Source organism: Myxine glutinosa, chromosome 2 (assembly GCF_964187855.1).
Source record: "Myxine glutinosa chromosome 2, kmMyxGlut1.1, whole genome shotgun sequence".
NCBI lineage: Eukaryota > Metazoa > Chordata > Myxini > Myxiniformes > Myxinidae > Myxine > Myxine glutinosa.
Window position 1 is genome coordinate 147345643 of NC_136262.1, and position 17500 is coordinate 147363142.

The 17500-nt window shown below is 43.4% G+C and overlaps 1 protein-coding gene across 1 annotated transcript in view; it reads left to right on the forward strand.

Annotated features, from left to right (window-relative positions):
* LOC137417486 (ADAMTS-like protein 1) overlaps positions 1 to 17500 on the forward strand; it is a 466111-nt gene that overhangs the window by 198118 nt on the left and 250493 nt on the right. Inside the window, exons 9-10 of the mRNA XM_078772644.1 lie at positions 951 to 1111; positions 5693 to 5804. Of these exons, the coding sequence (XP_078628770.1) occupies positions 951 to 1111; positions 5693 to 5804 (273 nt within the window). The remainder of the gene's footprint in view (positions 1 to 950; positions 1112 to 5692; positions 5805 to 17500) is intronic.

The following is a 17500-nucleotide window of genomic DNA, read 5'->3' on the forward strand; positions in this document are numbered from 1 at the left end:
GCCATTATGCCTGCCATTTAGATGCACAATTTATAAAGGACAGTGCACCGACAAAAATACTAGTAGTTGTTTGTTGGTGCACTACCATTTATATATTCTGAGCATCAAGCAGGGTGGCAACACCCACCATTTTAAAGTCTTTGGCGTGATTTGGTTTGGGTTTGGACCACACTCGCATCTGAGCTGCCGAGCCTGGATTTGCCTCCAGACTCAGCATTAGTCGGTGGACGTTAAAGATTGGGCGATCTATTGCCGGCAAACAGAACAAATCACTCACACTGCTCTGACTTACAAGGGGCACTGCATCAGCGGCACAGATGCGCCCCCAGCAAATGATAGTCGGTACATCGGAAAAAGAAGAAGAAGAAGAATGCACTGACTAACTTACATCGAATAACCACAAGCAGGGTAACCTCATCGGCTGTTTCGTGTGAAATGCTAAACTCTTATTTAACCAACATAATTACAATGATGATTCGACAAATTACACAAACTATTTTGTAAACTGACCGTCCCGGGCTTCCTCATTACACCATCGTGAAATTGGAGAGAGGCCTATTCTTGGTTGGCCTCATGACTTGAGCTGTCTTCACATTTGCCACAAATCCAAAAGACTAACAATGACGGAGCTTTGTTAAGTGTAAAAATGTATATGTGAAGCTCTTTTAGCATTTACATGCAGGCTTCACATGTCATTTCATTTAATGTTCATACTTGTACTGCAACACTGGGAGAAGACACCCTGAACAAACAGGTACCAATTCCTCCTCAAATCACCTTCCATTGACTATTCCTGGCAGACTGGCAATCTGTCCAAGGTTGGTTGCAGCCTTGAATTGAAACCTTTCTTGAGTTGTCGTGAACGCTCCGATGCTCTGTGAAGTGTCTTGGTGTAATTATTTAAAATTCTTCTTCTTCTTCTTCTTCTTCTTCTTCTTCTTATATCCTAGTGCTGGAGAGCCAGAGCCTACAGGGCGTCCACGCTACCATACATGCCACCAACGTCTCTGAACACTTCACTGTAGGAAACTCGACAGCTGAGCTCGTCCGGCTTCCCGACAAGCTTGTGCTTAAGCTTGCTGGACCGCTGAGGGCTGATGTCATCATCAAGGTGGGCTTCTCACCCTTTGCCAAGTCTATGTGCGCACAGGTGGTGCCATTTTATTCCAGCCTAACGTTTTCATTCTCGTATTAATGTTTTAAACTTGAATTTTAAATAAGTGATTGTTATAACCCTTGTAACTCACAAACGATACCTATGCCGTGATTTTTTAAAAGCTAACGTTTCACTCATTTGGTTTGCTTTAATGTTTAGATTTGTTTTAAATGGAAATTTTTTGAATAATCCAGAATGTTTTCTTTGCTTTGGCTTGAATATTTCCAAACTGTTTCGGTTGGTTACTGTCTGCCTGCTGGTTTCGAATATTAATAATAACAACGTAGTATTTATACAAATCGCAGTCATTATTATGTAAACATTTGACTAAATAATATATTTCATTTCTTTAAAATAATCTTTCTATTTTAATGATTTTATAATGCTCCTACGTCTTTGCAACAAAAAAAGACCCTTGTATGTAATCATAAACTTGAGTTATAATCTGAATCAACTGAGGCTTGTTGTTTTGTTGAGCAACTGAGGTTTTTGTTGTGTTGAGCAACTGAGGTTTGTTGTTTTGTTGAGCAACTGAGGTTTGTTGTTTTGTTGATCAACAGGTTTGTTGTATTGTTGATCAACTGAGGTTTGTTGTTTTGTTGAGCAACTGAGGTTTTTGTTGTGTTGAGCAACTGAGGTTTGTTGTTTTGTTGATCAACTGAGGTTTGTTGTTTTGTTGAGCAACTGAGGTTTGTTGTATTGTTAATCAACTGAGGTTTGTTGTTTTGTTGAGCAACTGAGGTTTGTTGTTGTGTTGAGCAACTGAGGATTGTTGTTTTGTTGATCAACTGAGGTTTGTTGTTTTGTTGATCAAATGAGGGTTGTTGTTTTGTTGAGCAACTGAGGTTTGTTGTTTTGTTGATCAACTGAGGTTTGTTGTTTTGTTGAGCAACTGAGGTTTGTTGTTGTGTTGATCAACTGAGGTTTGTTGTTGTGTTGATCAACTGAGGTTTGTTGTTTTGTTGAGCAAATGCGGGTTGTTGTTTTGTTGAGCAACTGAGGTTTGTTGTTGTGTTGAGCAACTGAGGTTTGTTGTTTTGTTGATCAACTGAGGTTTGTTGTTTTCTTGATCAACTGAGGTTTGTTGTTTTGTTGAGCAACTGAGGTTTGTTGTTGTGTTGATCAACTGATGTTTGTTGTTTTGTTGAGCAACTGAGGTTTGTTGTTTTGTTGATCAACTGAGGTTTGTTGTTTTCTTGAGCAACTGAGGTTTGTTGTTTTGTTGAGCAACTGAGGTTTGTTGTTGTGTTGATCAACTGAGGTTTGTTGTTTTGTTGAGCAACTGAGGTTTGTTGTTGTGTTGATCAACTGAGGTTTGTTGTTGTGTTGATCAACTGAGGTTTGTTGTTTTGTTGAGCAACTGAGGTTTGTTGTTTTGTTGAGCAACAGGTTTGTTGTTTTGTTGATAAACTGAGGTTTGTTGTTTTGTTGAGCAACTGAGGTTTGTTGTTGTGTTGATCAACTGAGGTTTGTTGTTGTGTTGATCAACTGAGGTTTGTTGTTTTGTTGAGCAACTGAGGTTTGTTGTTTTGTTGAGCAACTGAGGTTTGTTGTTTTGTTGAGCAACTGGGGTTTGTTGTTTTGTTGAGCAACTGAGGTTTGTTGTTTTGTTGAGCAACTGAGGTTTGTTGTTTTGTTGAGCAACTGAGGTTTGTTGCTGTTTTGATCAACTGAGGTTTGTTGTTGTGTTGATCAACTGAGGTTTGTTTTGTTGAGCAAATGAGGTTTGTTGTTGTGTTGATCAACTGAGGTTTGTTGTTGTGTTGATCAACTGAGGTTTGTTGTTTTGTTGAGCAAATGTGGTTTGTTGTTTTGTTGAGCAACTGAGGTTTGTTGTTTTGTTGAGCAACTGCGGTTTGTTGTTGTTTTGATCAACTGAGTTTTGTTGTTTTGTTGAGCAACTGAGGTTTGTTGTTTTGTTGAGCAACTGAGGTTTGTTGTTTTGTTGATAAACTGAGGTTTGTTGTTTTGTTGAGCAACTGAGGTTTGTTGTTGTGTTGATCAACTGAGGTTTGTTGTTTTGTTGAGCAACTGAGGTTTGTTGTTTTGTTGAGCAACTGAGGTTTGTTGTTTTGTTGATAAACTGAGGTTTGTTGTTTTGTTGAGCAACTGAGGTTTGTTGTTGTGTTGATCAACTGAGGTTTGTTGTTGTGTTGATCAACTGAGGTTTGTTGTTTTGTTGAGCAACTGAGGTTTGTTGTTTTGTTGAGCAACTGAGGTTTGTTGTTTTGTTGAGCAACTGGGGTTTGTTGTTTTGTTGAGCAACTGAGGTTTGTTGTTTTGTTGAGCAACTGAGGTTTGTTGTTTTGTTGATCAACTGAGGTTTGTTGTTGTGTTGATCAACTGAGGTTTGTTGTTTTGTTGAGCAACTGAGGTTTCTTGTTTTGTTGAGCAACTGAGGTTTGTTGTTTTGTTGAGCAACTGGGGTTTGTTGTTTTGTTGAGCAACTGAGGTTTGTTGTTTTGTTGAGCAACTGAGGTTTGTTGTTGTGTTGATCAACTGAGGTTTGTTGTATTGTTGAGCAACTGAGGTTTGTTGTATTGTTGAGCAACTGAGGTTTGTTGATTTGTTGAGCAACTGAGGTTTGTTGTTTTGTTGAGCAACTGAGGTTTGTTGTTTTGTTGAGCAACTGAGGTTTGTTGTTTTGTTGAGCAACTGAGGTTTGTTGTTTTGTTGAGCAACTGAGGTTTGTTGTTTTGTTGAGCAACTGAGGTTTGTTGTATTGTTGAGCAACTGAGGTTTGTTGTATTGTTGAGCAACTGAGGTTTGTTGTATTGTTGAGCAACTGAAGTTTGTTGTTTTGTTGAGCAACTGAGGTTTGTTGTTTTGTTGAGAAACTGAGGTTTGTTGTTTTGTTGAGCAACTGAGGTTTGTTGTTTTGTTGAGCAACTGAGGTTTGTTGTTTTGCTCGTATGGTTGTGCTGTTCATTGTAGGAGGCATTGCACTGTCCCTTATACCTTACTTAACCTGAGAACCTGAAACATCTGATGGTATCTTCAGGCTGGTAGATCTGTCTCGTCTCCTGAATCTATCGAAGCTTCTACTGAATCTCGGCCTACAGAGTAACCAAATAAATGAAAGACTTTGTATATTATTCTTACAGTGGAAAGACTGCTGCATTGTGTCGTCCCAATGTTATTAAGGGTGGAATCATGGGGTGGTTGGGGAGAGGGAGGGTTATAAGGGGTAAAAGGCTACTTTGTACTGAACTAGGTACCCTGTGGACTTGTGTCAGAATTAGTTGGTCCAGAAATTATCATTTAAAAGCTAGAAGGTTATTTAATGAATTCATGTATTAATATTTCATTGGTTTTAATGGAGGGTCTTGAGACAGCAAAGTTTGGCATTTGATGGCATCTTCAAGCTGGTAGATCCTTCCATTTTTGCTGACTTTAGGCTTGGCCTACACAGCAGCCAAACAGATGAAAAACTTCACATTTTTCAAGTTATAAAAAACTGCAAAACAAGTTATGAAAAACTGCAAAACAAGTTATGAAAAACTGCAAAACAAGTTATGAAAAACTGCAAAACAAGTTATGAAAAAACCTAAACTGCAAGTTATGAAAACCTTTCTGATCCTTTTTTTCAACTAACTTTTTTTTACTTTTTTTTTTTTACTGAAAACTTTTTGACTTTTTTTTTTCGTAATTTTAAAACTTTTTTCTGATCCTTAACTGATCACGTGTCCAAATTCATAAAACTTGCAATGAGCGACTCGTTTTCGAAAAAACCCCCCAAAACCACTAAGCAAACGAGCACATGTAATGTATAGTGCATCGTCTTGTAGTTATTATAATGCAAGTCAGAATATCGGCCAAACAGACGTTTGCTCTTGATTTGTTTTTAACCAATGTGGTTCACCGAGTCCAAAACATTTGGTTAATCGGAAAGGTATTTTGGCCCCCTTGATTACAAGTTGTTTTGTCACTTAGCTGGATACAATTTCGACCTTATTCCTCAAGCAATCGGAAATTGTTGACTTTGGTCTGTGTTTGCGCAACATGCTTAGCCAATGTAAACGCAGGTAAAACCCAAAGAATTAATCCAGTTTTCGAGCGTAAATTTTGTTTTTGTGCCTTTTAAATGTTTTCCATTTTGTACAGAAGTTCTGCCTTTGCAAGGTAGTTTTCCTGGTTATCGGATTACTGTACTGGGTTTTGACTCAAGGGTGTGCCTTTGCTAATATTGTTTCTGCACATAATAAGCTTGAGATGAAAAATGATTAATGAGCCATGTGCATTCATATGTGACCGATTTTAAAGGAGTTTAAAGGATTTTGTTCCTGCTGGGTGTATGAAAGTGAAATTCATATTCATTATTCGTATAAATATTGCACCTGGATGCATACGCCTCGTTTTTTGTTTGTTTGCAGTATGCTAAATGACCACCTGGAATGAGCTGGAAACACCTTAAATAAACTGCTCTCTCATGTACTATGTGGAGCCAGGCCTATGATGGAGGGTAACGGTTCTGTAAGCTGTGACGTCACAACTGCCATACACGGAGACAAGCCCATTCATTTCTTCATCCCTCAGAGCAGGTTTGGTGGCCCCGGAGAGACTGTGGTTCACTTCCTGTTCTACCAGCCGATCGGCCATTTGTGGAAAGAAACTGACTTCTTTCCATGTTCCGTTACTTGTGGAGGAGGTGAGTTGGACTGGTATTTGACATTTATTTAACCATTATTATAACAACTTTTAATGTCTGAAGAAATGTTTTTTTATTCTTCCTAATAATTTCAATTTGACTGAATCTATTTGTGTTAATTAAGTGGATTTAACTTTATATCATTTGATTGTTATTAGTGTGCTGGCAGGATAGCTTCAAGGTATGTACTTGTCTTTGGTCTTTCTATCCTGGGTTTGAATCCCATCCCAGCTTGTTTCACATGCAGGGCGATATATCAATGTGTGAGCCCTCCACAGGATGACCCATCTGCCAGGGGACCTTTGGTGGACATTAAAGATCCCACAGTGTCTCGTGAAAAGTAAGCGAGTTATCGCCAGCACCCTGGACAATACAAATTCCTTACCCAATTGAAGAATGTCAGGCTTGTCCAGCAGGTTCGTGAAAGACTTGGGACAGCATCATTCACCTCAGCCAATCCCATAAGTTGGGAATAATTGGGACCATTGATAAAGAAGACAATTCAATAGTAATGTTACGTTTGTGGGGGTAGGGATGAAATACCATAGTAGAGGTAGAACCGTATAGATTAGCATGGACCGTGGATGCATAGGAAACATTTCGATGTATATAAGCAGGGAAAACTGTGAGCTGAAGAGTGTTTACGTGTCACCACACGGAGGGTGGTTTTGTGTTACTTAAACATGGCGTAAGGATAATTCCCAGTATGTAATTGCCTCCTGTGATTTTCCCCTATGTGTTTTTTACAACTACCAGGCCACCATGGAAAACCCCATAACCAACAACAACAAACTTCCATTAACCAACCATAACCAACACCATTCCCGAACAGAGCCGAACGTTCTCTAATGGACAATTAACCCCACCCACCTATCGAGCAAGGAAAAATACCACGCCCCGAGCTTCGTTATTTGTCGAACCCGACCATGGAGTGATTGGGTGGAACTCAGCAATTGGTCAGGGTGACGTCGGTGTGACGTCAGAGCGAGAAGGTTTGAGCGAGGCAGAAGAAAATCTCTCTCTCAGGATGACTTTCGTCGTGGGCGGTCATGCTTTTGCCCCGGTTGTGCCGGCGGACAGGTGTTTCGTGCCTGTGGCCACTGGTGGAGCGAATTTCAGAGCCCTTGTGCCACTTGGAATAAACGTGGAAGAAGGTGTGGTTGATCTGTGGTGCTCTTCGGGGAAGCTGTGGCCACGCTGTGCTTTCTAGTGATGAATGCGAGGGGAGGACGTCTTGCTGCCGCTTCGTGGCTCAGGGTTCTCGCGTGGTTGCCCGGCGCCATTGTGGACGCGTCGACACTCGGTCCTTTCGCCGACCGACCGGACCCGTTGTCCAAAAGGACAAAAGCGTCCAAAAGTCCTTGTTGAGGCCGGAGCTGAGTGTCGGCCGACTGAGAACATTTATTTTTCTTTTATCTTTCCCCTTGTCCATATTTGTGTCAGCTGGAGGATCCCTCGAGTTAGATTTGTAGTTTTACCTCAGCATTCATTTTTATTGTCTTACTTTTATTTCATTAAATTTCTTATTGTGGCATTTTTATTGTCGTATTGTTGATTTTCCTTGTCTCGTTTCTGTTTTTGTGGGTTTGAGGAATAAACCCTGTGGCTTTTGTCCATGCAGGTAAGCACCCTGGTTTCCTTCGCCCGCACACAACGGACTGACCGCCACTTTTCGGCTTTACCGCCTCAGAGTTTAAACTATTCAGCGATCTGCCGCCCGTGGTTTAAATCACTGCCGACACAACAGTAATTAAAGGAAGAAGAAAAATGTGAAAAAAGTCGTCTTCCTTTCATCAATGATGAAGGGTTTGGTGGGAGGGTAGGGGAGGGGGGTGGGGGGTGAGAGGATTGGGTGGGGGTGGGGGGGTGAGAGGATTGGTGGGAGGGGGAGCGAGGAAAGAGAGACGGGGAGGGGTTTGGAGGGTTCCCAGCGATGGCAGAGAAAAATATACCCAGCTACTTGGAATTATTTATAACATATATATAATAAGGCAGGGTTTTGGGATGTGTTGGACATTGAAAGGCTATATGGAGTTCTTGACCTGATGGTGGTTTCCAGTTTTGTACTTTAATGAATTTTCTGAAATTTGTCGAATTTGTTTTTCACTTGGTAGTTGTGGGTTACGATGTGTGAAGGTGAGAAAAGACATTTAATGCAATTTAATTCCAGGCGAAAAGGCAGCAAAAGGTGAAAATCTTGAAAGGGTGTGTATCGACTTTCTATAGAATGAATGAATGACTGTATATATATACTGTATATATATCTATCTATCTATATATATATATATATATATATATATATATATATATATATATATATATGTATACAGTATATATGTATACAGTATATATGTATACAGTATATATGTATACAGTATATATGTATACAGTATATATGTATACAGTATATATGTATACAGTATATATATATATATATATATATATATGTATATATATATATATATATATATATATATATATATATATATATATATATATATATATGTATATATATATATATATATATATATATATATATATATATATATATATATCTGTGCAGTGTCTGTGTTGTGTTGTCACTGAACTACTCCCTCAAACTTTTGTGAAATCGTACCAAACTTCTGGTGTGCACCTATCTCTCCCGTCGGTATGTACAAAGGGTCTTTAAAAAAAAAAAAAATCCAATCTTAAAAAAAAAATTTTGGGAGGAATTTTTTTTTTCAACTTCAATTGTTTATAAAATGTGATATCACGTATATTACAAATACATTTGTGCATTATCATTATCATTTATCATTTCCCAGTGTGTACCCTGGATTAGAATAGGTACACCGTATCCCTGTGTGTCGTAAGAGACGGCTAAGAGGGTTGGCGTCAGGAAGGGCATCCGGCCATAAAAACATTGCCTCAAAAAGAGAACCATGACAATTACAACTACATGTTGGCAGGGTACAGCCCGAAGTGGAGATCGGTTTCTGAGGTTTGGGACATGGAATGTAGGGACAATGACAGGGAGATCAGGAGAAGTGGTGGAAGTATTGGTCAGAAGAAGAGTGGACATATGTTGTGTGCAAGAGACGAGATGGAAGGGAAGTAGTGTGAGAATGGTGAAGGGTAGGCAGGGACAGAAATACAAGTTTGTGTGGCAAGGGTGCCTGGAGGGCGTGAATGGTGTTGGTGTCCTGTTTTCTGAGGAGTTTGTAGACAGTGTGGTGAGTGTGACGAGAGTGAGTGATAGGTTGATGATGGTGAAAATGATGATTGGAAAGCTCTTGGTGAACGTCATCTCGGGATATGCTCCGCAGGTTGTCGAAGCGATGAAGAAAAGGACAAGTTCTGGTGTGCGATAGAGAAGCTGATGGAAAACGTGAAAGATGAGGAAGTTGTTGTGGTAGGAGGAGACCTAAATGGACATGTGGGAAGGAGTATGGATGGTTTTGACGGAGTTCATGGGGGTTACGGATATGGTGTGAGAAATGGAGAAGGTGAAAGGATTTTGGAGTTTGCTGATGGAGCTGATTTGTTGATTTGTAATACTCAGTTACAGAAAGAGGATAATAAGCTCGTTACATACACGTGAGGTGGGTCGACGACAACCGTTGACTACCTGATATGGTACGTAGGCGAGATAGGGGGCACCTCCGGGACACAAAGGTGATCCCGGGGGAGGAGGCTGTTTCACAGCACCACTTGGTTGTCTGCGACATAAGGGTGAAAGGTGCGAGGAGAGCTCGGCGGGTGAAGTACCAACCGAGAATGAAGGTGTGGAGGTTGAAAGAGGTGACAGTAAGGGAGGCATTAAAAGAGAGGCTAAGTAGGGTAGAGGATGATGTGGTTGAGCTTGAAAGTGGTTGGATGTCAATGAAAGCTAGTCTGTTGGGAGCCATTGGTGAGGTATGTGGATGGACAAAAGGACCACCGAGGCACTCGGAAACATAGTGGTGGGATGATGAAGTTGGAAAGAGGATTGACGAGAAGAGGAAGAAGTTCAAGCAGTGGCAGAAGGCGAAGGGTACAGGAGCACAAACACCAGAGCATGAAAGTTATAAGGCAGCCAAGAAGGCTGCAAAGAAAGCGGTAGCAAAGGCGCAGGAAGCATGTCGGAAAATGTTCGGAGAACGCTTGGATTCGGAAGAGGGTCAGAGAGCAGTATTCAGGATTGCAAAGCAGATAGCGAAAGAGAGGTGTGATGTGATGGGGGTGAGTTGCTTGAAGGATGAAGAGGGACAAATCGTTGTGGACCCAGATGGAATTAAAGGAAGATGGAAAAGACATATGGAAATGCTGTTGAATACAGAGAATGAATGGGATGGCAACATAGAGAGTAACCCAGTTTTAGGACCCGCAGAGAAGATAACTGAGAAGGAAGTTGAGGAAGCGATACAAGCAATGAAGAGTAGAAAAGCGGGAGGGCCGACGGGAGTTGTGGGAGATATGTTGAAGGCAGCAGGAAGTTGGGGTGTGAAGAGAATGACAGAGATCTGTAATCTGACAGTGAAAGAAGGCCGCATTCCAGTGGATTGGGAACTGAGTACCCTCGTTCCTCTATACAAGGGGAAAGGTGACCCTCTGGAGTGTGGCTCGTACCGAGCGATAAAGTTATTGGAGCATGGAATGAAGGTATTGGAAAGGGTGTTGGAGAGGAGGATAAGGAAGAAAGTGTTCTCTGTTCTCATTCGTTTATTCATTCTTATTCGTTCGTTCATTCTTCGACCACGTGTTTCTCCCCCATTTCCCCAGATAGTTTTCACTCATTAACCTTCAATGTTTACACTTTCCCCTCAAGTTATGTATTCCGTCATATTTTATAACACCTTTTTCTTCTTCTTCTTTAAAAGGCTGCTTTCGACTTGCTCACCAAATCAATTCATCCCAAAAAAAATATCCATCTCCTATAGTGCCTTTGTTCTACATTCCCTAAACTCTCCTGCACTCCATCCTCCATCCAGCGTCCTTAAACGTATTTTTAACTCGAAGGTCACAAGAAACTCATTTTGCAATAAATGTTCGTTTCCCATAAATCGTACTTTCAAAAATCCAATCTCACCCCTACCCTCCAAATCTTCCCCATAACCCCTCCCCTCCAAATCTTCCCCATCACCCCTCCCCTCCAAATCTTCCCCATCACCCATCCCTTTCAAATCTCCCCCTTTGCCCCCTCCCTCCTAAACTACCCCCTCACCCCTCCCCGCCAAGACGCCCCCTCGCCCCTCCCCTCCTAGACTCCTGCCTCACCCCTCCCCTCCAAATCTCCCCCATATCCCATCCCTTTCAAATCCCTCCCCTTGTCCCTTCCCTCCCAAACTCCCCCCTCACCCCTCCCCTTCAAATCTCCCCACCCTCATTGCTTCTCAATTTCCCCCCGCTCACTCCCCCTCCTCAAAGCGTCCTCCCCGCTTCTTCCCCCTTCAAACTCTCACCTCCATCTCCCCCAACCTTCTGCCTCGCTCTTCCCCCTCCTCAAATAACACCTCATTGTGGCTCACCCAATCACCATCAAACCTTTTGTCCGCCCCATCCTTCCCTTTCTCCGAGCTATTCTGAAATCTCTGACACACCTTCAACAGCTCTCCCTACCTCTTCCACCTCTTCCACATCTTACCCTACCCCTCCTCCCCCCTGTTCTGTATCTGATGCTCCCCCTTCCTCTTCATTAACGGTATGGACCTCAAACATCCGGGGCCTTCGTTCAAACTTAACCGATCTCTCCATACAGGTTGCTTCTGTCAAACCAGACGTGATCTGCTTAACAGAAACTTTCCTCCTTTATGGTGTCTCTGATTCCATAGTATCTCTCCCGGGCTACTCCCTCCTCCGGTATGATAGACCTGAGCCTCGTCCTGGAGGCGGGGTTGCTATCTTTATCAAAAACTCTCTTCCTCACTCGCCCTGCACTGCACTCTCTCCACCTCACCCCCAGGAATACCTCTGGCTACGGCTTCCCCTTCGCTCCCACCTCTTGTTCATATGTGTGTTGTACCGTCCACCAAACAGTGATGACTCCATCTACATCTCGCTGTCTGATGATATGGACCAACTTCTATCTACTCATCCCAACTCTCTCTTCCTCATATGTGGTGATTTCAACTGTCATCATGCCAGTTGGCTGGGTGTGGGTACCTCTCTCACCAGCCATGGCTCCTCAGCAAAGGACTTCTGCGACTCACTGGGACTGACACAATCTGTCAATTTCCCGACCCGGATCTCAGTCAACGGAACATCTTCTCTTCTGGACTTGGTTATGACTAACTTCCCTGAAAATGTCTGCTGCTCTTCTTCTGCTCCGATCGGAACATCTGATCATGTCCTTGTTAAAGTGGACATCTCTCTGACCATCCTCAGGGAGCCTGCTCAGCGTCGACGAGTCTGGCATTTCACTCAGGCCAACTGGCACGGTCTTCAAGCAGCCATCAATCATCTGGACTGGTCTCCCATCTCTACCACCTCTGACATCAACTCATCCTGGGAATTCTTCCAAAGTAAATTGCTCTCTCTCATGCACAGATTTATCCCATCTCGTCTTCAGTTGTCATACCCTTCCTCCCGTCCATGGTACACGGAATCTTGTGGTGAGGCTGTTGCCCAGAAACAACTTGCCTTCGTCTCCTGGAAAGCAAATCCAACGGAAGGAAATCTCATTTCCTTTCACAAAGCCCGAAACAAGTGTGTGTCCACCCTCAGGAGAGCCAGGAAACAATATCTCTCCGTTCTCAAGACCGAACTCTCTTATCTGTCTCCCTCTTCCAAATCCTGGTGGCGTCTGGTCAAATCCGTTTCTGGTGTTTGTTCCCCCTCCATCCCCTCCCTTACCTCAAACGGCTACACAGCTGACTCCGCACGTGAAAAAGCTGAATGCCTCAACTCTGTGTTTGCCTCTAAATCTTGTGTCCCAAACCCATCCCTCTCTGTACCCACCATACCCAGTCGTACCCTGCTGCTCCTGGACTCCGTGTCCTTTCCTCCTGACAAGGTGGAAAAGTTTCTGTCAACCCTCGACTCTGATTCTGCAACTGGACCCGACGGCATCAGCCCACGGGTCCTAAAATCCTGCTCTGCTGCTCTATCTCACCCTCTCTCTGTTCTCTTCACCCTCTCTTTTGCTCAAGGTCAACTGCCATCTGCTTGGAAATCAGCCAACATCACCGCTTTGCACAAAAAAGGTGCAAAAACAGATCCTAGCAACTACAGACCAATCAGCCTTCTCCCAATTATCAGCAAAGTCATGGAATCCATCATTGCTTCTGATATGAAATCTTTCCTCTTCTCCAATGGCTTGATCTCTGATCATCAATTTGGTTTCAGACCAGGTCACTCTACTCTGGACATGCTGCTTCTGCTGTCTCAACAATGGATGGAGGTCCTCAATGCCAAACAGGAAATTAGAGCTGTCTCCCTCGACATATCACGTGCCTTCGACACGGTCTGGCACCCCGCTCTGCTCACCAAACTCTCCTCCTTTGGTATCCATGGAAATCTCCACGCATGGCTGGCGGACTTCCTCTCTAGTCGTCGTCAACGTGTGGCCCTGAATGGGTTTCTCTCATCTCCTCTTCCTGTTCAGGCTGGAGTTCCCCAAGGCAGTGTTCTGGGCCCCGTGCTTTTTCTGGTCTTCATCAATGATCTCTCTGACTCTCTCGAAAATCCTCTCTATCTCTTTGCTGATGACTCCACTCTCTGCCGCTCCATTCCTCTTCCCTCAGATCGGCAGTCTGCTGCCTCCTCACTCTCTGAAGACCTGGACAAAATCACAGACTGGTCAAACAAGTGGAACATGTCTTTCAATCCTGACAAATCTCACACTCTTACTATGTCTCTCCGAAAAGATCGACTGGACAACCCTCCCATCTACTTTCTCAACAATCCTCTCCAAGAAGTTCTGTCGCTCAAGATTTTGGGTCTCACTATCTGCCATGATCTTTCTTGGGAAAACCACATTTCCAAGCTGGCCTCCAAAGCCAGTCGCCGACTGGGCATCCTCCGTCGTGCGAAGTCCTTCCTCGGCACACCTGAGCTCCTCACCACATACAAGGCTTTCATCCGCAGCTCAATGGAATACTGTTCTCCCCTATGGGCCGGTGCTCCTGCCTCACACCTAGCTCGGCTTCACGCTGTTGAAACCAAAGCTTTCAGAATTATTGGAATCTCCCGCGATGAAGCTATCTCTGAGGGCCTTTCACTCACTCACCGCAGGCAGGTAGGTGGTCTTTCTGTCTTCTACCGACTCCTCTCCGGCCTTGCACCCCCAGCTCTCTCTGTGCTCTGTCCCCCAAATATTCCTACAGGTCGCACAAGATCTGCCAGCAACCCTCTGATGGTTAAACTGCCGAAATCTCGGCTCTCCGCTCACCTTCACTCTTTCATTCCTCTTTTCTCCCGCCTCTGGAACAAACTCCCTCACTCCCTTCAATCCCACTCCTCCCTCCAGGTCTTTAAAACAGCTGTTCACCACCATCTCTTATCTTCCCCCATCCAAAACCTTGATCTTTTCTACCCCCGCTAATTCACCCCAGATCCACCTTGTTTGAAATTCCAACTTCTTTCCTGGAAGTCCTGGCAGTGTCCATATGTTTTATACCTCTCCCACTGCCCCCTTCCCACGCCCCCCCCCCCCCAAAGCCCTCGCCCTCTCTCAGATCTCTCGATGTCTCCATGTCTCTCGGTCCCTGCTCTCAAATGTTGTGTTTGTGTCCTTCCCCCTCTCTCCCCATCTTGTCTACCGCTCCCTATGTTATATGTTTTATGTGTCGGTTTGTCTTTCTGTGTGATTAATGTTCGCTCTTTCACGAGCCTCGATATTGTATACAAAAAAAAAAAAAAAAAAAAAAAAAAAAAAAAAAAAAAAAAAAAAAAAAAAAAAAAAAAAAAAAAAAAAAAAAAAAAAAAAAAAAAAAAAAAAAAAAAAAAAAAAAAAAAGTGAAGATCGACGAAATGCAGTTTGGATTTATGCCAGGAAGAGGAACGACAGACGTGCTTTTTATTGTGACGCAGTTGCAGGAGAAGTACATGGAGAAGAGGAAGAAGTTGTTTCTTGGGTTTGTTGATCTGGAGAAAGCATTCGATAGGGTTCGACGCAAAGTATTGACATGGGCAATGAGGAAGTTAGGAGTGGAGGAATGGTTGATCAGAGTAGTGATGGCAATGTACAAAAGAGCGTGCACAGCTGTAAGGACGAAGGACGGGAACAGTGGTGAGTTTGAGGTGAAGGTGGGAGTGCATCAGGGGTCGGTACTAAGTCCACTACTATTTGTAGCTGTGATGGAGGTGCTGGCTCAGAACGTAAAGGAGCGTTTACCATGGGAGTTGTTGTATGCAGATGATCTGGTGTTGATTGCGGAAAGTATGGATGGACTGAAGGAAAAGATGAACAAGTGGAAGGAATGTATGGAGACAAAAGGTCTGAAGGTGAATATCGGAAAGACGAAGGTGATGGCAAGTGGTAAAGCATGTGGTGAGGTGGAAAGAACTGGGAAGTGGCCCTGTGCTGTGTGCAGGAAGGGTGTCGGAGTGAACTCAATTCAATGTACAATGTGCGCTGAGTGGGTTCATCAAAAATGTAGTTGTCTGAGAGGGTCATTAACCAGTGTGGCAGCTACATTCAAATGTAAGGTGTGCACAGGGGGAGCTGCAGATGGGGGAAATGTTGAGTTGGATCTTGGAGACGGTGTGAAGCTGGAAGGTGTGAAAACATTTTGCTACCTCGGAGACATGCTGAATGGAGAAGGTGGATCAGACTCGGCAACGGTTGCTAGAGTGAGATGTGCATGGAAGAAGTTTCGGGAACTGAATGGCATGCTGATGAGGAGGGGAGTGTCGTTGAAGCTGAAGGGAAAGGTGTATGCTGCATGTGTGAGAAGTGTTATGATTTATGGGAGCGAGACATGAGTAATGAACGTAGAGCAGCAACAAAGGTTGGAAAGGGTGGAAATGCGAATGGTTCGATGGATGTGCGGAGTGTCGTTGAGAGAGAGGAAGACAAATGATGAATTGCGAAAAATGATGGGAATAGAGCCTGTGATTGATGTTGTGAAGAGGAACAGGTTGAGATGGTGTGGTCATGTGTTGAGGAAGGATGAAAGTGACTGGTTGAGAAGAGTGATGGAAATGAATGTAGAAGGAAGTAGAGGACGGGGAAGACCGAGAAAGACATGGCCAAAGATGGTGGAAGAAGAAATGCGGGCAAGGGGGTTAACAAGGAGAGATGCAGAAAATAGGGCAAGATGGAGAAGATTGTCATGGGGGCCGCAAGGCTAACCCCCGCTCTCGCAGGGAAAATGGCCTTTAAAATGCATGTTGTTGTTGTGTTGTATTATCATTGTTTGAATTATGATTGGTGTAAACCATGACAAAACAGCAACTCAGGTACAGTCATCTTTACAGTCACGTGAAAAAGTAAGTACACCCCATGTAAAGTTTTGACTTTTTAACATATTTCAACATACAGCTATTTGATCTTCATTTCAACAATATTGAAAGATAAAGGTGATATAATATAACAAATATCATGAAACATTTACATTTTGTAGTCCATTGTATAATTTAAATGAACATAAATGCAAATTTCGCATGTGGAAGAAGTAAGTACACCCTTGGCTCTAATAGGTGGTATTGCCCCCTTTGGCAGAAACAACCTCAAGTAGGCATTTCTTATAACTGTCTAACAGTCTCTGCCATCGACTGGGAGAAATTTTTGCCCACTCCTCCATGCAGAATTCTTTCAGCTGTGCGATGTTTGAGGGGTTTCTTGCATGCACATCTCGTTTCAAATCCCCCCACAACATCTCGATGGGATTTAGATCCGGGCTTTGACTTGGCCATTCCAGAACCCTCCATTTCTTTCTTTTCAGCCATTCCTTGGTGGATTTACTGGTGTGTTTAGGGTCATTGTCATGTTGCAAGGTCCATCTTCGGTTGAGCTTCAACTTTCCGATAGATGGCCTCACATTATCCTCAAGCACCCTCTGGTACAATGAAGAATTCATAGTGGATTCTATGATGGTGAGCTCCCCAGGCGCTGATGCAACAAAGCTGCCCCAAACCATAATGTTTCCACCACCATGCTTTACAGTTGGTATCAGGTCCTTGTGGTCAAATGCTGTCTTTGGTTTTCGCCAAACATGTCTTCTGGTACTGTGGCCAAATGGCTCGACCTTTGACTCATCTGTCCAGAGCACATTGTTCCAGAAGTGCTGGTCTTTGCCTCGGTGTTCATTGGCAAACTTTAGTTTTGCCCTGATGTTCTTTTTGGACAGCAAAGGTTTCCTCCTGGCACACCTCCCATGTAGATCAAATTTGTGCAGCCTCTTTCTAATGGTAGACTCGTGCACTTTGACATCAACAGTGGCAAGAGCTACCTGTAGGTCCCGTGATGACATTCTGGGGGTTCTTAGAGACTTCCTTTAGCATCTTGCGGTCTGCTCTCGGGCTGATCTTGCTTTGCGGCCTGGCTTGAACAAGTTGGCAGTTGTTTGGAATCTTCTCCACTTGTAAATGATCTTCCGGACAGTCGAATGATTGATTTCAAATTGTTTGGAGATCTTTTTAAATCCCTTCCCAGACTCGTAGGCATCTATAACCTTCTTTCTGAAGGCCTCAGAGAGCTCTTTTGATCTAGGCATGGTGACGCCGCACACTTCAACAACAAAGAGCAAACCAAACGAAATGTCTGAGGTTTAAATAAGACAGGTTCCTCCAAG